The sequence below is a fragment of the Bufo bufo genome, chromosome 1 (assembly GCF_905171765.1).
Source record: "Bufo bufo chromosome 1, aBufBuf1.1, whole genome shotgun sequence".
In the NCBI taxonomy this organism is placed as follows: Eukaryota; Metazoa; Chordata; class Amphibia; order Anura; family Bufonidae; genus Bufo; species Bufo bufo.
Window position 1 is genome coordinate 16538005 of NC_053389.1, and position 21312 is coordinate 16559316.

General features: G+C 48.0%; 1 protein-coding gene across 2 annotated transcripts in view; it reads right to left on the reverse strand.

Moving 5' to 3' along the window:
- Positions 1 to 21312, reverse strand: part of LOC120991856 (sialic acid-binding Ig-like lectin 12) — a 999480-nt gene that overhangs the window by 897552 nt on the left and 80616 nt on the right. For both annotated transcript variants that reach the window (XM_040420617.1, XM_040420621.1), the window contains exon 3: positions 11276 to 11644. In XM_040420617.1, coding sequence (XP_040276551.1) covers positions 11276 to 11644 — 369 coding nt within the window. The remainder of the gene's footprint in view (positions 1 to 11275; positions 11645 to 21312) is intronic.

The following is a 21312-nucleotide window of genomic DNA, read 5'->3' on the forward strand; positions in this document are numbered from 1 at the left end:
AAAACAGACTCCGGTAAGTAGAAAATGAACAGCGGCACTCACCAATGTGTGTTCACAGACAGCAGCTTTATTCCATAAGATTAAGGCAAGGGGCAGACAGTTCAAGCACGCAACTAACAGCGGCGGCCGTTTTGCGCTAACTGCGCTTCGTCAGGCTGTGCGTCAATGCGTGCTTGCGTCAATGCTCCTTTTAAACCCAGGTGCTAGGTTTCCGTCACACTATCAGACGAATCAGAACCGCACCTGAGCAGGAAAAACTACATTCCAACAAATACAAACAAACAATGAACAAGCAATACATCAGGGACATATACAAGCACATCGTGCACACTTATTTAGACGAACTTAAGGAAAACAAACTTGGGAGGCTTACTTAAAGAAATGGGCTGAGGTCATTTCTGTCGTTCAGCCCAAGTTCACCTAGCGCTTGTGTGCGTAAGACCCACCTAGTTTCCCTCTGCAGGAGGAGGCGGTGTCTATCCCCCCCTGCAGGGGGGCAGGGACTGTCTCTAAACCGGAGAATGAGATGCAACCCGCATCTCCATTATGGGCTTCTCTGACATGTTGGATGAACCTAGGGCACCCCTTTCCTGTTTTGATGGAGTTTAAATGCTCCCTAAACCTCTCAAATAGGCACCTAATAGTCTCGCCGATATAAAATCGACCGCAGGGGCACAATAGCAGATACACATCATATGTGCTCCTGCAGTTGATAAAGGTGCTGACTCTGTGTTGGACACCCCCAAATTCAATCCATTTCTTAAGGGAATTGTACTAGAGTAGATTGCTGTTCAGCCAACTCTCACTCCTACTGTGCTTAAACCTGCTTCTAACCAATCTGTCTTTTACCGTATGAGCCCTTCTAAAGGAAATCAATGGTTTATGCTTGGTAAGCTCATGTAGGGTTGCATCTCTTCTCAATACGTCCCAATTTTTAAAAATGACAGAGCGAATGCGCTCTGCCATCGGACTATATTTAAATGAGAATGCAAACCTAGTAGGTTTGGCGTCTGCAATCCCTTGTTTGTTCTTTTCACTCCCTCTACTGAGTAGGCTCTCCTGGGAAAAATCTTCTTCAACCCTCCTCATATCCTCATCAAGTGGTCCCTCCGGGTAACCCCTCTCTTTTAGACGTTTTTTAAGGTCTTGGGCCTGGCTACAATAACTGCTGTTTTTGCTATTAATGCGTCTCAATCTTACAAATTGGCCATGTGGTACAGCTCTTTTGACGCTATATGGATGGAAGCTGTCGTGGTGGAGCAAGGAGTTGGTCGCCGTGGGCTTCCGAAAGCCCTCCGTGACCAACCCGTCGCCTTCCACCAGGACAGCCACATCCAGAAACTCCAATCTAGAGCCTCCAAAATTAAGAGTAAACGTCATACCCATATCATTACTGTTGAGGAAGTCCACGAACTCACTGCATTCGCTTTCCGTACCCTCTCACACTATGAACACGTCATATACAAAGCGTAGATACGTTTTCAGTTTAGATACATACGGGTTCATAGTGGAATAGATATACCTATCCTCAAATCTAGCGAGGTACATGTTGGCGAACGTACAGGAGACGGGGGTCCCCATGGCCGTACCCAGTTTTTGCCTGTACCAATCAGACCCAAACTGAAACACGTTATTGGTTAGGATAAACTCCAGTGCTTCACCGATAAATCCACAGTATATCTGACTCTTGCCCAAATTGGCCACGATGTCAAGGACCGCCTCTACACCCGCATCATGTGGGATGCGGGTGTAGAGGCTTTCCACATCGAGGGATACCAACTGGTAACCATCCTGCCAATGCAATTCCTTAAGGGCTAGCAGAAAGTCATTCGTGTCTTTAAGATACGCTGGAGCACTGGTGAGAATCGGTCTCAAGAGCCAGTCCACATACTTGGACAGAGGCTCCGTCACTGAGCCAATCCCCGCGACGATGGGACGCCCCGGGGGGTGGCTCAGTGATTTATGGACCTTCGGTAAAAAGTACCAAGACGGTCTAGCTGGGGATGATGGGACAAGCTTGTCCAGCATATTTCTAGGGAGGAAACCAGCCTCCACATATTTAGTAATCAAGGACTTGAGTGACTGTTGGATATTGGCCACAGGGTCCCCCCGTATCCTTTCGTACACGCGGACATCTCCCAACTGTCTATGGGCCTCATTCAAATAGAACTCCCTAGACATAAGAACAATATTGCCCCCCTTGTCCGCCGGTTTCACAATGATATTGTCCTGGGAACTCTTCCTGGGTAATATTAGGTTGAGCAGTAGAGTATATAATTGCCCTGATATCTTTCATCACCTGGTGTTGAAAAATATCAATGCTACTGCCGGCGGGCATACGGGGAAAAGCTGGATTGAACTCCGCCTCTGAATGGGTACACGGGGGTGTCAAGGAGGGACTCTTCAGTGGCATCTAAACCAGAGAGTAGGTTGATGCACTTAATTTCCTCATCACTGAATTTCGTGGATATTTGGAACGCTCCAGGGTCGGGATGAAGTGGAGACTCTCCCTGTGTGGTCACTACTTTCTTGGGGACATTCTTAAACAATTTATGTAGATATAACTTGCGGGTGGCCTTAAATAAATCAATTTCAAAGGTCACGGGGTCAAATTGCTCTGTAAGACTTTAACCAAGTCCTTTATTCAGGATACTGGTACAGCCGGGTGGTAGGACACAGTCCGTAAGGTTGATCACTAAATTCACATCTGGTGGCACGGGAGGACTGGTCATTTTCTCCAAGACACCTGCTTCTTCTCCCTTTCCGACTTCCTGACACCTGTTCTTCTTTGTTTTCCTCCGTCCCCTTCTGGTCTTTTTCCTAAAGGGTCCTGTGACTCCCCTAAATCCGTTGATGTTTGGTTGGGGTCATCCGACACACTGGAATCGGAATCAGTGGTCCAGTAATCATTATTTTGACGGCGTTTAGGTTTTCTTTTTTGTTGTTTTTTTAACCTTCTGCCTGTATTCCACTCAAAGATGTGACAGGACTCATAATCTTGCTTGTCTCTTATAAATTTATCCTTTTTTCTTTCTTTGACCTCAGCCTGTAAAATTGTAAGCTTCATATTTAGTTTTTTCTCAAATGCCTCCAGAAGGCTCTCAGGCAGCCTAGATTCCAATTCTAACCTCGCTTTGGCGAGTTCTTCCTTCACCATATCATATTCTTTAATGTCTCTTTTTAAGACCACATCTAGAACTTGCAAGGAAAAATTTGCATGCAACTGCTGCCATTCCTTCAGGAATAATTCGTCATATTCATACTGCGCAGGATACTTGTACACCCTCAAGCCTCTAGGCACTCTTCCACTCTCTTGGTATGATTTCAGTGACTTGATCGTCCAGAATAGACGAATCTCTTTGTCGGCTAATTGCGCGACTTTCACTTCAAGTGCACGAGTGCTGAGGTTTTGTAAGGTGTCCCTGAAATTGCATGACGTGAAGAACTCTTCTGCCCCTTCTCTGCCTTCTAAAATGGATACGCTGGAAACCTCTGTAGCCATAACGTCACACAATAGTCAGCACTGACTGACACAAGGGGTGCTAAATGACGTGCTCAAAGCCCCAAAGGCAAAGTCCTGAACAATCAAGTGAAGTGGAGGGCGGCACAATCAAACAAGCATAGGATCGATGTGGAGCGGTCAGTGCAGGTAACAAGGCTGGTGAGGAGACACGCACTCGGCGGTGCACAGCTGAGACAGTAGATACAACGTAACAGACTCCGGTAAGTAGAAAATGAACAGCGGCACTCACCAATGTGCGTTCACTGACCGTGAGGTCAGGTATCTGGTTAGTCTTCCCTGGCAGGAAGAGATGTGTGGCGAAACCAACCTCGCCACTGGGTTTGGAGAGGCCTGTTTATCAGCCTCTTGTCTCAGGATTATGGCCCATACTAACTTTAAAGGAGCAGACAGACCGGCCGCACAGCTTAAATCTGTCTTTGCAATTGTATTTTGTTATGTGAGGGTACCCAGATAGCTAATTGTATTGTATTTGTGTATTCTGAGTGCCATTCACCTAATGATATGCACTCAGACTTGAGCTATCTGGGAATATGTTAAATGTCTGTGTTTGCTGTGGGGTGTGACATTGTGTGTTTGGGTGGTGATTTCTGTCCGGTTGTCCCCACATGTGTATTGGCGATTTCCCTTTGTCTTGAGAGATAATTGGATTACTCCTCGGGTGTCTCCAGGGCAGAGAGGAGGAAACCATGATGCATTGTGGGGATGTGTTGTGTCTGTGTATCCTGAGTTGCTGCATATCTGTCCTGTGTCGCAGTCTTCCTTCTGGTCCACTAGGGGCGTGTCCACCAGATGGGGACCTGCATAAATACGGGCGGGTAGCCCTCAATAAAGAGTTCCTGTTTTATACCTTCATGAAGTCTTGGCTCATGTTTGGGGGATGGAATAACTACACTCTTGGGGATTGCTATATCACAATACTCCCCTGAGTATAAGCTCTTGTAAGAGCTTGTTCCTGGTTCCTGTCTCTGGATTTAGGAGAGGTTCACCCACTGGAGCCTGGAGCCTTGTCGTAGGTCCAGGGTGAATAGGAGATGGCGAGACCTCCACCAAGCTTCGGCGGTTCGTGGGGTCTGCAGCGCTGACTGTGTCAAGTGGAGTGCTTGGAGTCCTCGGAAAGCACTAGGAGCATCTATTGACGGAGGTACCCGGTCGGGGTGCTAGGCGTTCCGTTACACTGCACATCTGGGATAAGACGTGCATAGGTGACTGTCACATTTAGGCCACAAATAACGCTGTCATATAGAGTTAAAAAAAAAAATAGAGTGCAATACCCTACATCAGGGTTTTTATTGGCGATTAATTATTTTTAACAGACTTAACCACTTTTTACTTTGCTTTGAAAACGCTAACTATGAAGCAAACATCTAATAAGGGACTCGGTCATGGTCGTGGTGGTGGTGGTGGTGGAGTCTCTGGTGCAGGGAGAGGACGTGGCCGTTCTGCCACAGCTACACGTCCTACTGAACCTACCACCCCAGGTCCCAGTAGCCGCCAGAATCTACAGCGATATTTGGTCGGGCCTAATGCTGTTCTAAGGATGGTAAGGCCTGAGCAAGTACAGGCGCTAGTCAATTGGGTAGCCGACAGTGGATCCAGCACGTTCACATTATCTCCCACTCAGTCTTCTGCAGAAAGCACACAGGTGGCGCCTGAAACCCATGCCCATAAGTCTATCACATCACCCCCGTGCATATCGGGGAACCTGTCTGAGCCTCAAGTCATGCAGCAGTCTCTTATGCTGTTTGAAGACTCTGCTGGCAGGGTTTTCCAAGGGCATCCACCTAGCCCTTCCCCAGGGGTGGAAGACATAGAATGCACTGACGCAAAACCACTTATGTTTCCTGAGGAGGACATGGGAATACCACCTCAGCACGTCTCTGATGATGACGAAACACAGATGCCAACTGCTGCGTCTTTCTGCAGTGTGCAGACCGAAAAGGAGGTCAGGGAGGAAGACTGGGTGGAAGACAATGCAGGGGACGATGAGGTCCTAGACCCCACATGGAATGAAGGTCGTGCCACTGACTTTCAGAGTTCAGAGGAAGGGGCAGTGGTGAGACCGAGCCAACAGCGTAGCAAAAGCGGGAGCAGGGTGCAAAAGCAGAGCAGCCGTCGCCAAAATAGTTTGCCTGCTACTGGCCACCGTCACCAGGGACCAAGCACACCAAAGGCAGCTTCAAGGAGTTCCCTGGCATGGCACTTCTTCACACAATGTGCTGACGACAAGACCCGAGTGGTTTGCACGCTTAGCCCAACCTCTATGACCAGGCATCTACATGCGAAACACGTTCTGCAGTGGAGTAAGCACCTTCAAAACCAAGAAAGGGCTCAGTTCTGCTGCTGCCTCGGCCTCTTCCTCCGCCTCTGGAGTACCATTGGCACCTGCCGGTCAGCAAACGGAGGATGTGCCACCAACAACACCACCTCCGTCACCAAGCATCTCCACCATGTCACACGGAAGCGTTCAGCTCTCTATCTCACAAACCTTTGAGAGAAAGCATAAATTCCCACCTCGATCCCTGGCCCTGAATGCCAGCATTTATAAACTACTGGGCTTTGAAATGGTGTGATTCAGGCTGGTGGAGACGGACAGCTTCAAACAGCTCATGTCGCTTGCTGTCCCACAGTATCCAGCCGCCACTACTTCTCCAGGAGAGCCGTGCCCTCCCTGCACAACCAAGTATCGGATAAAATCAAGTGTGCACTGCGCAACGCCATCTGTGGTAAGGTCCACCTAACCACAGATAAGTGGACCAGTAAGCACGGCCAGGGACGCTATATCTCCCTAACTGCACACTGGGAAAATGTAGTGGCTGCTGGGCCCCAGGCGGAGAGCTGTTTGGCGCACGTCCTTCCGCCGCCAAGTATCGCAGGGCATCATTCTTTGCCTCCTGTTGCCTCCTCTTCCTACTCGGCTTCCTCCTCCTCTTCTACCACCTCCTCATCCGGTCAGCGACAGACCTTCACCACCAACTTCAGCACAGCCAGGGGTAAACGTCAGCAGGCCGTTCTGAAACTGATGTGTTTGAGGGACAGGCCCCACACCGCGCAGGAGTTGTGGCGGGGTATAGAACAACAGACCGATGAGTGGTTGCTTCCAGTGGGCCTCAAGGCCGGCCTGGTGGTGTGCGATTATGGGAGAAATCTCGTTGCAGCTCTGGGACTAGCCGGTTTGACACACATCCCTTGCCTGGCGCATGTGCTGAATTTGGTGGTGCAGAAATTCATTCACAACTACCCTGACATGTCAGAGCTGCTGCATAAAGTGCGGGCCGTCTGAGCTCGCTTCTGGCGTTCTCATCCTGCCGCCGCTCGGCTGTCTGCTCTACAGCCTAACTTCAGCCTTCCCGCTCACCGCCTCATATGCGACATGCCCACCAGGTGGAACTCCACCTTGCACATGCTGGAGAGACTGTGCGAGCAGCAGCAGGCCATAGTGGAGTTTCAGCTGCAGCACGGACGGGTCAGTCGCACTGCGGAACAGCACCACTTCACCACCAATGACTGGGCCTCCATGCGAGAACTGTGTGCCCTGTAGCTCTGTTTCGAGTACTCCACCAACATTGACAGTGGCGATGACGCCGTTATCAGTGCTACAATACAACTTCTATGTCTCCTTGAGAAAACACTTAGGGTGATGATGGAAGAGGATGTGGCCCAGGACGAGGAAGAGGGGTCATCTCAAACACTTTCAGGCCAGTCTTTTAGAAGTGGCTCAGAAAGAGGATTTTTGCAACAGCAGAGGCCAGGTACAAATTTGGCCAGCCAGGGCCCACTACTGGAGGACGAGGAGGATGAGGAGGAGGATGGGGATGAAGCATGTTCACTGCGAGGTGGTATCCAACGCAGCTCGGGCCCATGACTGGTGCATGGCTGTGGTGATACGGATGACGCAGACGATACCCCTCCCACAGAGGCCAGCTTGTCCTTACCTCTGGGCAGCCTGGCACACATGAGCGACTACATGCTGCAGTGCCTGCGCAATGACTCCACATTTTAACGTGTGCTGACTACTGGGTGGCCACCCTGCTGGATCCCCGTTACAAAGACAATGTGCCGTCCTTAATTCCCTCACTGGAGCATGATCGGCAGATGCGCGACTACAGGCGCACGCTGGTAGACGCGCTCCTGAGAGCATTCCCGACTGACGGCGGGGGACAACTGGAAGCACAAGGCGAAGGCAGGGGAGGAGGAAGAGGTCGCTAACGCAGCTGTGTCAGCGCCAGCACCGCAGAAGGCAGGGTTAGCATGGCCGACATGTGGAAAAGCTTTGTCACCTCGCCGCAACAACCGGCCCCAACTGGTGATATGGAGTGTGTTAGCAGGAGGCAGAATTTCAACAACATGGTGGAATAGTACCTGTGCACACGACTACACGTACTGACTGATGGTTCTGCTCCATTCAACTTCTGGGTCTCCAAATTGTCCACATGGCCAGAGCTTGCCCTGTATGCCTTGGAGGTGCTGGCCTGCCCTGCAGCCAGTGTACTCTCTGAACGTGTATTTAGCACGGCAGGAGGCGTCATTACAGACAGATGCAGCCTGTCCACAGCCAACGTGGACAAGCTCACGTTCATTAAAATGAACCAGGCTTGGATCCCACAGGACCTGTCCATCCCTTGTGCAGATTAGACATTTATACCACCATCAAACATGCATTCTTGTACTCAAGTTAAGTGCAATGATTCTTTGTTTTCTTTTTTTTTATTTGTCCCAATATTTTGGGGGCTAATTACCCCAATAAAAAATAAAAAAAAACATTGTTGGCTACCTCCTCCTCTTCCATTGCTGCCTCCACCTACAACACCACATTCACCGCCTCCTCAACCTCCGACTCCATATCCACCTCCTTCTCTGAGTTGCAGGTTAATAATTTGTAATTTTTAGTTATTTTATTTCATTTTAAGTTATTTCCCTATCCACATTTGTTTGCAGAGCAGTTGCCATGCACTTAAGCACATTTTGATGCCTTTTGCATCCCTCTAGCCCTTTCCAGGACTATTTTAGAGCAATTTTAGTGCCCAAAAGTTTGGGTCCCCATTGACTTCAATGGGGTTCGGGTTCGGGGTCAAATTCGGCCTAACCTGCCGAACCCGAACATCCAGGTGTCCGCTCAACTCTACTGCTGGCGGCCACTGTGGACGATATTATTACTGCTGGTGGCCACTATGGGGGACATTATTACTGCTGTGGGCTACAATGGGCCACATTTTTACTGTTGGGGGCCACTATGCGGGCATTATTACTGCTGAAGGCCACTATGGAGGACATTATTTTTGTTGGGGGCCACTTTTGGGTACATTATTAATGCTGGGGCCACTATGGAGGCAATATTACTGCTGGTGGCCAGTATAGGGACATTACTAATGCTGTTGGCCACTATGGGGGACATTATTACTGCTGAGGGCCACTGTGGGGACATTACTATAGTTGGGGGCCACTATGGGGCCACTATTAATGCTGTGGGCCACTAAGGGGACATTATTAATGCTGGAGGCCATTATGGGGACATTATTACTGTGGGGGGCCCCTATAGAGGACATTATTAATGATGGGGGCCACTGTGGGGACAAAAGCCAATGGAACTCTTCTATTTTTAGCAACTGTTTTTCACAACTTTTGAAAGTAGATACAAAGTGGACATTGAAAACGGCCAGGAAATGGATGAAAAATGGCCATGAAAAGCTACCAGTGTGTCCGCTCTTCATAGCCATTTTTTTTTACAGTAATGTGAAAGTAGCCTTGTGGTTTTATAAGAACTGGTTTATTCAACAAACAGAGGTTTTGCTGCTACCAGAGCACCGACTGCGCATGCGCCGCTACATAGCAGATACTAGTAGGTACCAGGTAGAAAGAGCAGAACTTCCGTGCTTGTGCCACCACTTGGCGCTGCCACGAAATTGACAGGGCTGGGCGAGATGTCTGGGCCTGCCAGTCTAGAGGGAGAGGGGGCCTCTTTAGTAGCGGGGACAGACCCTCACTGCTCAAGAACTCAATGGATTCAAACCGATTCACTCATCTCTATTACTGAGATATCAAATTGATATGGTTAAGTGTTTTTTAAAACTTTTGCAAGGTTAAAAGGTGTTTCAAAAAATAGAAAAGCAATTTTAATAAATCAGTTATTTTTTTCCAGATGGGGCAATATTCATTTCTGCTTATATTTTTAATATGTGAGAAATGGTATTTTTTTTTTTTTTTGCTTTTCTTAGACATTTTGAAATACTTTTAAATTCTTTTAGTCCCCTTTGTGACTTTTGCCTGGCATTCTGTTACACCTGCCAGAGGTGAAGTAGAGGCTGGTATATAGTAGGCCCCCAACTGCCCTGACATCTTCTTGAAGGGTTCAATGACGTGGGGCCCGCTACATACAGAAGAATGAACTTTAAAAAAAATAAAAATCATAACTTGCTCATCTCTAGCTATAACCTGTAAAAAGTGATGGCATAGCAATACCATAGGTCACTGGGGTCTGACTGCCGGGACTTTCCCAGATATAAAAAATGATGGGAGTAGTAAGGCGTTGTGGACCAGACATAGTATTTGGGTGACTGCACACAGTGCGTTTATTTTTTATTTTTTGCGTACATTTAGTGTGGAAAAACCACAGCATAAAGCCTCATTCACACGTCAGTGTTTCACGGACGTGTGCTGTACGTTTTCTCCACGGACAGCACACATCCCTATTTATTTTAATGTGTGAATTCACACATCAGTGTTTTGCCACGGTCCGTGGGTCCATTTTTTTTTAGCACTGATGCATGCTCTATTTTGTTTGTGTTCACGGATCCATCACACCCATTATAGTCTATGGGTCCATGAAAACCATGGATGCCATCCATGTTGCATCCGTGTTTAATGCATCACTGACCACGTGCTCTCGGATTTGAGCACGGACACGGACATGTGAATAAGGCTTAATACAGCACAGTACTGACAAATCCCATGTACACTCTGCTTTTCTTTGACCTGTTGGGCAGATGTTTAAATCTGCAGCATGTCTATTGTTTGTGCGATTCCGCTCCGTCTGTAGATGGTTTTCCCCATAGACTTCAATGGGGGTTTATTTACATAATTCTGCCGAAAAAAACACATCAAAACTGCTATAACTAGTGCAGAGTTATGTGTTTTTTGTGCAGTTTGGTGCAGATTTCTTGCAGGTTTCATGCCCACAAGTCCACGCTGCGCGCAGGAACCGTCTCTGTTTTATCAGAGCTCCCGACCTCAGGATTGGTGAGCGTCCCACTGGCCAGAGACCACCATTCAGTACGTTATGGCATATTCTAACGATAGACCAGAGCAAGAGAAATGGGAAAATCTCTTTAAGGCCTCATGCACACGACCGTTATTTTGGTCCGCATCCGAGCAGTAGTTTTTGCGGCTCGGATGCGGACCCATTCACTTCAATGGGGCCACAAAAGATGCAGACAGCACTCCGTTGCTCTATTCTGTAGCCCCGCAAAAAAAAAAAATATAACATGTCCTATTCTTGTCCGTTTTGCGGACAAGAATAGGCATTTCTACAATGGGCCACCTGTTCCATTCCGCAAATTGCGGAAGGCACACGGGCAGCTTGGTTTTTTTTCGGATCTGCAGTTTGCGGACAGCAAAAAATGGAACGGTCGTGTGCATGAGGCCTAAAAATGAGCTGTTCCATTATCCCCAAAAAATATCAGCTGTAGAGATTGTGATATAGAAGATCCATCCATTGTGGTCATCTCTGGTCAGCACTGGACAATATTTCACACTCACCGGTTACATTCACATGAGGCTGGATATCCTGATAGGTGAACTGTATGGGATAATCTTCAACTCTAAAAAAATATATTCCCTCATCTGCAGGCAATGGGTCTTCTATGGAATATGAGCAGTCTCCGCTGGACACATTTCCGGTCAGAAAGAAGCGTCCATTATATGACTGATGTTTAAGATTATTTTTAAAAGCAATAGTAATTCCATAATCATTGAAGACTGTATACCATTCACCAGTGGTAGATATAGATAACTGTACATCTCTGGGCACGGTAAACAAGCATGGAACATGGACACAGAGACCTCGGTGCACCGTCACCGATGGACTTGTATCTATCTTATATCCAGGGAGCCGTTCACAGACAGAACCTGTAAAAGAAAAGACCGGGGTTAGTAGAAGAATTGTCCAATTAGATGCATGTACTGTAAGAACAAATCAAAATTAGAGTTGAGCGAACACCTGGATGTTCGTGTTCGAGAAGTTCGGCCGAACTTCCCGGAAATGTTCGGGTTCGGGATCCCAACCCGACCCGAACTTCGTCCCGAACCCGAACCCCATTGAAGTAAATGGGGACCCGAACTTTTCGGCACTAAAAATGCTGTAAAACAGCCCAGGAAAGAGCTAGAGGTCTGCAAAAGGCAGCAACATGTAGGTAAATCCCCTGCAAACAAATGTGGATAGGGAAATGAATTAAAAAAAATAAAATAAAAAAATAACCAATATCAATTGGACAGAGGTCCCATAGCAGAGAATCTGGCTTCACTTCAGCAGAGAATCAGTCTCTTCATGCCATAGCAGAGAATCTGGCTTCATGTCAGCAGAGAATCAGTCTTCATGTCATAGCAGAGAATCAGGCTTCACGTCACCCACCACTGGAACAGGCCACTGTCACATATTTAGGCCCTGGCACCCAGACAGAGGAGAGAGGTCCCGTAACAGAGAATCTGGCTTCATGTCAGCACAGAATCCGTCTTCATGTCATAGCAGAGAATCAGGCTTCACGTCACCCACCACTGGAACAGGCCACTGTCACACATTTAGGCCCTGGCACCCAGACAGAGGAGAGAGGTCCCGTAACAGAGAATCTGGCTTCAAGTCAGCACAGAATCAGTCTTCATGTCATAGCAGAGAATCAGGCTTCACGTCACCCACCACTGGAACAGGCCACTGTCACATATTTAGGCCCCGGCACCCAGACAGAGGAGAAAGGTCCCGTAACAGAGAATCTGGCTTCATGTCAGCACAGAATCAGTCTTCATGTCATAGCAGAGAATCAGGCTTCACGTCACCCACCACTGGAAGAGGCCACTGTCACACATTTAGGCCCTGGCACCCAGACAGAGGAGAGAGGTCCCGTAACAGAGAATCTGGCTTCATGTCAGCACAGAATCAGTCTTCATGTCATAGCAGAGAATCAGGCTTCACGTCACCCACCACTGGAACAGGCCACTGTCACACATTTAGGCCCTGGCACCCAGACAGAGGAGAGAGGTCCCGTAACAGAGAATCTGGCTTCATGTCAGCACAGAATCAGTCTTCATGTCATAGCAGAGAATCAGGCTTCACGTCACCCACCACTGGAACAGGCCACTGTCACACATTTAGGCCCTGGCACCCAGACAGAGGAGAGAGGTCCCGTAACAGAGAATCTGGCTTCATGTCAGCACAGAATCAGTCTTCATGTCATAGCAGAGAATCAGGCTTCACGTCACCCACCACTGGAACAGGCCACTGTCACACATTTAGGCCCTGGCACCCAGACAGAGGAGAGAGGTCCCGTAACAGAGAATCTGGCTTCATGTCAGTACAGAATCAGTCTTCATGTCATAGCAGAGAATCAGGCTTCACGTCACCCACCACTGGAACAGGCCACTGTCACATATTTAGGCCCCGACACCCAGACAGAGGAGAAAGGTCCCATAACAGAGAATCTGGCTTCATGTCAGCACAGAATCAGTCTTCATGTCATAGCAGAGAATAAGGCTTCACGTCACCCACCACTGGAACAGGCCACTGTCACACATTTAGGCCCTGGCACCCAGACAGAGGAGAGAGGTCCCGTAACAGAGAATCTGGCTTCATGTCAGCACAGAATCAGTCTTCATGTCATAGCAGAGAATCAGGCTTCACGTCACCCACCACTTGAAGAGGCCACTGTCACACATTTAGGCCCTGGCACCCAGACAGAGGAGAGAGGTCCCGTAACAGAGAATCTGGCTTCATGTCAACACAGAATCAGTCTTCATGTCATAGCAGAGAATCAGGCTTCACGTCACCCACCACTGGAACAGGCCACTGTCACACATTTAGGCCCTGGCACCCAAACAGAGGAGAGAGGTCCCGTAACAGAGAATCTGGCTTCATGTCAGCACAGAATCAGTCTTCATGTCATAGCAGAGAACCAGGCTTCACGTCACCCACCACTGGAACAGACCACTGTCACATATTTAGGCCCCGGCACCCAGACAGAGGAGAGAGGTCCCGTAACAGAGAATCTGGCTTCATGTCAGCACAGAATCAGTCTTCATGTTATAGCAGAGAATCAGGCTTCACGTCACCCACCACTGGAACAGGCCACTGTCACATATTTAGGCCCCGGCACCCAGACAGAGGAGAGGTTCATTCAACTTTGGGTTGCCCCGCAATATAATGGTAAAATGAAAATAAAAATAGGATTGAATGAGGAAGTACCCTGGAGTACAATAATATATTGTTAAGGGGAGGTAGTTAATGTCTAATCTGCACAAGGGATGGACAGGTCCTGTGGGATCCATGCCTGGTTCATTTTTATGAACGTCAGCTTGTCCACATTGGCTGTAGACAGGTGGCTGCGTTTGTCTGTAATGACGCCCCCTGCCGTGCTGAATACACGTTCAGACAAAACGCTGGCCGCCGGGCAGGCCAGCACCTCCAAGGCATAAAAGGCTAGCTCTGGCCACATGGACAATTTGGAGACCCAGAAGTTGAATGGGGCCGAACCATCAGTCAGTACGTGGAGGGGTGTGCACAGGTACTGTTCCACCATGTTAGTTAAATGTTGCCTCCTGCTAACACGTTCCGTATCAGGTGGTGGTGCAGTTAGCTGTGGCGTGTTGACAAAACTTTTCCACATCTCTGCCATGCTAACCCTGCCCTCAGAGGAGCTGGCCGTGACACAGCTGTGTTGGCGACCTCTTGCTCCTCCTCTGCCTTCGCCTTGGGCTTCCACTGGTTCCCGTGTGACATTTGGGAATGCTCTCAGTAGCGCGTCTACCAACGTGCGCTTGTACTCGCGCATCTTCCTATCACGCTCCAGTGTAGGAAGTAAGGTGGGCACATTGTCTTTGTACCGGGGATCCAGCAGGGTGGCAACCCAGTAGTCCGCACACGTTAATATGTGGGCACTGCAGCATGTAGTCGCTCATGTGTGCCAGGCTGCCCAGAGGTAAGGACAAGCTGTCCTCTGTGGGAGGCGTATCGTCATCGTCCTGTGTTTCCCCCCAGCCACGCACCAGTGATGGGCCCGAGCTGCTTTGGGTGCCACCCCGCTGTGAACATGCTTCATCCTCATCCTCCTCCACCTCCTCCTCATCCTCGTCCTCCTCGTCCTCCAGTAGTGGGCCCTTTCTGGCCACATTTGTACCTGGCCTCTGCTGTTGCAAAAAACCTCCCTCTGAGTCACTTCGAAGAGACTGGCCTGAAAGTGCTAAAAATGACCCCTCTTCCTCCTCTTCCTCCTGGGCCACCTCCTCTTCCATCATCACCCTAAGTGTTTTCTCAAGGAGACATAGAAGTGGTATTGTAACGCTGATAACGGCGTCATCGCCACTGGCCATGTTGGTGGAGTACTCGAAACAGCGCAACAGGGCACACAGGTCTCGCATGGAGGCCCAGTCATTGGTGGTGAAGTGGTGCTGTTCCGCAGTGCGACTGACCTGTGCGTGCTGCAGCTGAAACTCCACTATGGCCTGCTGCTGCTCGCACAGTCTGTCCAGCATGTGCAAGGTGGAGTTCCACCTGGTGGGCACGTCGCATATGAGGCGGTGACCGGGAAGGCCGAAGTTACGCTGTAGCGCAGACAGGCGAGCAGCGGCAGGGTGTGAACGCCGGAAGCGCGAACAGACGGCCCGCACTTTATGCAGCTCCTCTGACATGTCGGGGTAGTTGCGAATGAACTTCTGCTCCACCAAATTCAGCACATGCGCCAGGCAAGGGATGTGCGTCAAACCGGCTAGTCCCAGAGCTGCAACGAGATTTCGCCCATTATCGCACACCACCAGGCCGGGCTTGAGGCTCACCGGCAGCAACCACTCGTCGGTCTGTTGTTCTATACCCCACCACAATTTCTATGCGGTGTGGGGCCTGTCCCCCAAACATATGAGTTTCAGAAGGCCTGCTGACGTTTACCCCGGGCTGTGCTGAAGTTGGTGGTGAAGGTGTGTGGCTGACTGGATGAGCAGGTAGAAGAAGAGTAGGAGGAAGCTGAGTAGGAGGAGGAGGAGACAGGAGGCAAAGAATGTTGCCCTGCGATCCTTGGCGGCGGAAGGACGTGCGCCAAACAGCTCTCCGCCTGGGGCCCAGCCGCCACTACATTTACCCAGTGTGCAGTTAGGGAGATATAGCGTCCCTGGCCGTGCTTACTGGTCCACATATCTGTGGTTAGGTTGACCTTGCCACAGATGGCGTTGCGCAGTGCACACTTGATTTTATCGGACACTTGGTTGTGCAGGGAGGGCACGGCTCTCTTGGAGAAGTAGTGGCGGCTGGGAACAACATACTGTGGGACAGCAAGCGACATGAGCTGTTTGAAGCTGTCTTTGTCCACCAGCCAAAATTACAGCATTTCATAGGCCAGTAGTTTAGAAATGCTGGCATTCAGGGCCAGGGATCGAGGGTGGCTAGGTGGGAATTTACGCTTTCTCTCAAATGTTTGTGAGATGGAGAGCTGAACGCTGCCGTGTGACATGGTTGAGATGCTTGGTGACGCAGGTGGTGGTGTTGGTGGTACATCCCATGTTTGCTAGGCGGCAGGTGCCAACGTTCCTCCAGAGGCGGAGGAAGAGGCCGAGGCTGCAGCAGCAGAAGAGGCCGAGGCGGCAGCAGCAGAAGAGGTAGCAGGGGGAGCCTGAGTGACTTCCTTGTTTTTAAGGTGTTTACTCCACTGCAGTTCATGCTTTGCATGCAGGTGCCTGGTCATGCAGGTTGTGCTAAGGTTCAGAACGTTAATGCCTCGCTTCAGTCTCTGATGGCACAGCGTGCAAACCACTCGGGTCTTGTCGTCAGCACATTGTTTGAAGAAGAGCCATGCCAGGGAACTCCTTGAAGCTGCCTTTGGGGTGCTCGGTCCCAGATGGCGGCGGTCAGTAGCAGGCGGAGTCTCTTGGCGGCGGGTGTTCTGATTTTGCCCACTGCTCCCTCTTTTGCTACGCTGTTGGCTCGGTCTCACCACTGCCTCTTCCTCCGAACTCTGAAAGTCAGTGGCACGACCTTCATTCCATGTGGGGTCTAGGACCTCATCGTCCCCTGCATCGTCTTCCACCCAGTCTTGATCCCTGACCTCCTGTTCAGTCTGCACACTGCAGAAAGACGCAGCAGTTGGCACCTGTGTTTCGTCATCATCAGAGACGTGCTGAGGTGGTATTCCCATGTCCTCATCATCAGGAAACATAAGTGGTTGTGCATTAGTGCATTCTATCTCTTCCACCCCTGGGGAAGGGCTAGGTGGATGCCCTTGGGAAACCCTGGCAGCAGAGTCTTCAAACAGCATAAGAGACTGCTGCATAACTTGAGGCTCAGACAGTTTCCCTGATATGCATGGGGGTGATGTGACAGACTGATGGGCTTGGTTTTCATGCGCCATCTGTGCGCTTTCTGCAGAAGACTGGGTGGGAGATAATGTGAACGTGCTGGATGCACTGTCGGCCACCCAATTGACTAATGCCTGTACCTGCTCAGGCCTTACCATCCTTAGAACGGCATTGGGCCCCACCAAATAGCCCTGTAAATTCTGACGGCTACTGGGACCTGAGGTAGTTGGTACACTAGGACGTGTGGCTGTGGCAGAACGGCCACGTCCTCTCCCAGCACCAGAGGGTCCACTAACACCACCACGACCATGTCCACGTCCGCGTCCGCGTCCCTTACTAGATGTTTTCCTCATTGTTCCCGTTCACCACAATTTTGAAAATGGCAACTTTGGGAATAGTTTTTGAACCCAGAACAAAAACTGTGCTTTTACGGTCACTACAAATAATTTGACCAGCTAAAACAGTACTGATTTGGAGGAATATAAATGTCAGGTCTATTTTTTAGGCGCTGGGTGACAGGTATACCTTTAATCACAGAATTAGACTTGTATCTGCACTGTAGCGTGTGTTTTAAGTTTTTCAGAATGACACTATCAGCAACTTGAATCTAATATACCCTTTTTGGGATAGATTTAAAGTAGGCCTGATATAGCAGAAACTACTAATTTTGAGAATGGCAAATTTGGGAATAGTTTTTCAACCCAGAACAAAAACTGTGCTTTTACGGTCACTACAAATAACTTGACCAGCTAAAACAGTACTGATTTGGAGGAATATAAATGTCAGGTCTATTTTTAGGCGCTGGGTGACAGGCTCAACTTGCCCCTGATGTAGTATATGGCCAAAAAATAACCACACTATTGATGGTTAAATGCACTTGGGTGACACAGGCTCAGCCTGCACCTGATGTAGTATATGGCCAAAAAATAACCACACTGTTGATGGTTAAATGCACTTCGGTGACACAGGCTCAGCCTGCAGCTGAAGTAGGATATAGCAAAAAATAACCACACTATTGATGGTTAAATACACTTGGTGATAGCTTGTGCTGGCGCACCACAAGTAACAAAATGGCCGCCGATTACCCCAGAAAAAAGTGATATAAAAACGCTCTGGGCAGCCTAAAAAAAGTGAGCAATTCAATATCAGCACTTCAATGATCCACAGCTGGAGATCGATCACAGAATGAAGTCTTTTGGAGGAGTTAATCTGCCTAATCTCGCCCTAACGTCGCAGCAGCAACCTCTCCCTATGCTTGAATCAGCAGAGTGACGTGCAGAGCTACGTGACCCAAGCTTATATAGATGCTGGGTCACATGCTGCACTGGCCAATCACAGCCATGCCAATAGTAGGCAAGGCTGTGATGGCCTCTTGGGGCAAGTAGTATGACGCTTGTTGATTGGCTGCTTTGCAGCCTTTCAAAAAGCGCCAAGAAAGCGCCGAACACCGAACTCGAACCCGGACTTTTATGAAAATGTTCGGGTTCGGGTCCGTGTCACGGACACCCCAAAATTCGGTACGAACCCGAACTATACAGTTCGGGTTCGCTCATCCCTAATCAAAATGCTTTAACCCCTTCAGGATCTTACGATTTTCATTTATTGCATTTTTGGTTTTTCTCCCTGCTTTCCCAGAGCCACACTTTTTTTTTATTTTTCCGTTCACATAGCCATACGAGGGCTCGCTTTTTGCAGGACACGTTTTACTTTCTATAGGCGCCTTTTACTGTTGCATACAATGTAGCAGAAAGCTGGAAAGTAATTCCATTTGGCAGTAAAATGTTAAAAATATATGCACGCAGGACTTTTTTTCTGTCTAAAAAAAGGATCTCAGACAGAAATGGCTCAAACAGATGACAACCGAGGCAACAGGATCCGTTTGTTTACAGGATCCTGGTTTTTTTCTTTCTTTTCTTTTTTCCTCTTCTTTTGACGGATTAGAATAACGGAAAGCTAACCGGTGATGTGAACTCAGCCTAAGGGCTCATGCACATGAATGTCTTTTCTTTCCGTGTCCGTCCCGTTTTTTTTTTGTTTTGTTTTTGTGGACTGTATGCAGAACCATTCACTTTAATGGGTCCACACAAAATAAACAGAAGTTGCTCCGTTTGCATTCCATTTCCGTAAGTCCGTTCTGCAAAAAAAATAGAACATGTCCTATTATTGTCCGCATTACGGATAAGGATAGGACAGTTCTATCAGGGGCCGGCTGTTCCGTTCCACAAAACACGGAATGCACATGGACGTCATCCATAATTTTTCAGATCCGTGTTTTGCGGACTGCAAAATAAATATGGTCGTGTGCAAGAGCCCTACGAGAAACTTCTTGTATCACATCTCACTTGGTTGTTACAAATGTGGAAACATTGTTGCCTCCTTTGTAACCATATCACACAAACCAAAAATTTTACATTCTACATTTACATTCTATGCAAAAACATATTTTTGTCATGTGATACCACACAGGCTATTCATGTAGTTTGTTGTGATCACTGCCAGGTACGGTATGTAGGTATTACTATGAGAAGTGTCAGGAAACACATGGCATTTGTATGACATCAATAATCCAGCAAGTAGGAATTTATCTGGTGCAGCTAAACGTTTTGCTCATACCCATAATGGCCTCATCGATACTTTTAGGCAACGGTCTCAAACTCATGGCCTTCCAGCTGTTGCAAAACTACAAGGAAGTTGTGGTTTTGTAACAGTTGGAGGGCGATGTGTTTGACACGTGTGCCTTTAAGGTTACTTATAATCATTGAACAAGTTTCCAAACCCATACGTGGGGGGATTGGGAAACCAAACTGAGATACCAAACTGAGATACCAGAAATTACAGAAATTATTTAAATTCTTTATATTGATTCTGTTTTTGTATAAACACAACACTTATATGGTTAACAAGGAGGTTTCTTCTTTTTTGGTTAAAGGAGTATTCTGATTATTCTAAGTTATCCCCTATCAATACTATACTGTTTCTGCTGTATAGTTTTGGAGAGCACAATAGGCACAGTATTGGGGGTGGCAGGACAGGGTGTTCAGAAGGTGCGAGTATGTTGGAAAAGTAGGAATGTCTGTCAGACTCTGCAGAGATGAGAAGCAGCTGAAAGAATTCATCATGGCGGTCTGGTCTGAATGGAGAATATGAGGAAAGAGAACATCAGAGAAGAATTCACTGGATGTAAGAGGTAAGCGGCGCTGTATTACCCTGTAAGTTCTGTAGCGCTGCATGTAATGTTTTCTATGTCTTGTACGGTAGGGCTGGAGGAAAGGGATTATGTTGAGGGGGGGTGCTGTTTCAATTTTTGACGCAGGCATCAGAAAGGCTTGAGGAACTAAAAGTTATCCTCTTTCTCTTTCCTTTAACTAGGAGATAACTTAATGCAACCAAAATAACCGTTTGGGCAGTATGGGGAAGGGGGGCTGCACATGTGATACTTGGAGATTTAGTCAAAGATTTGCCCCAGATCTTACCCTTTGCATTGCAAAGTTGAAATCTGCTCTGGAAAAAACACTCTGCAGGTCAAATTCAGCTATAAAAATTTCCACACTGATGTTGATGAACATCTCAACCGCTTAGCTGGTTCTGTTATTTAATGTAGAAAGTTTGCAAGGAAAAATGTCCTTAACGCTCAAGATATTTTTAGTTTTTCCCTCATAGCGTTTAGTTTACTTTGTCTATCGATGTACCTTGTTTTTTCACAGGGTGACTTGTATTTTCTAGTGCTAGTATTTTGAGATAATTTTTGATAAGCTTTTATTATTGTTTTGGGAGAATGCCAAAAAATCTACAATTTTGCCATTGTATCAAGCATATTTTCTCCCTGCTGTTTAGTGTACAGTAAAAATAACAGGGTAACTTAATTCTATGGGTTGGCACAAACCGGGAGGGAAATAGGAAAACCAGGAAGGAGGAAAAAGATGGAGGATCATATGGTACTAGGAGGAAGTGGCAGGAAGGCTTAAAGAGAGGCAGAAAGACGGCCTGATCAGTCAGGGAGCAGAATCCAGCCAGGTCCTTCATGCAGCTTGCTGCCGACTAGTTCTATATTACAGAATCCTGCAAAAGCTCATAGTTTTCTGTATGAGCAGCCAGACAGATTTTTATTTTTGTAAAAAAGTTCCTACAGTTCATAGACTTATTGCCAGCACTCTAGCATACATTCTGCTCCAAACGCTGAGCAATTGTGCATTACAAAAAAAAAAGTTTGTAATGTTGCATATTACTGTAAGATGGTGGGAAGTAGAAAT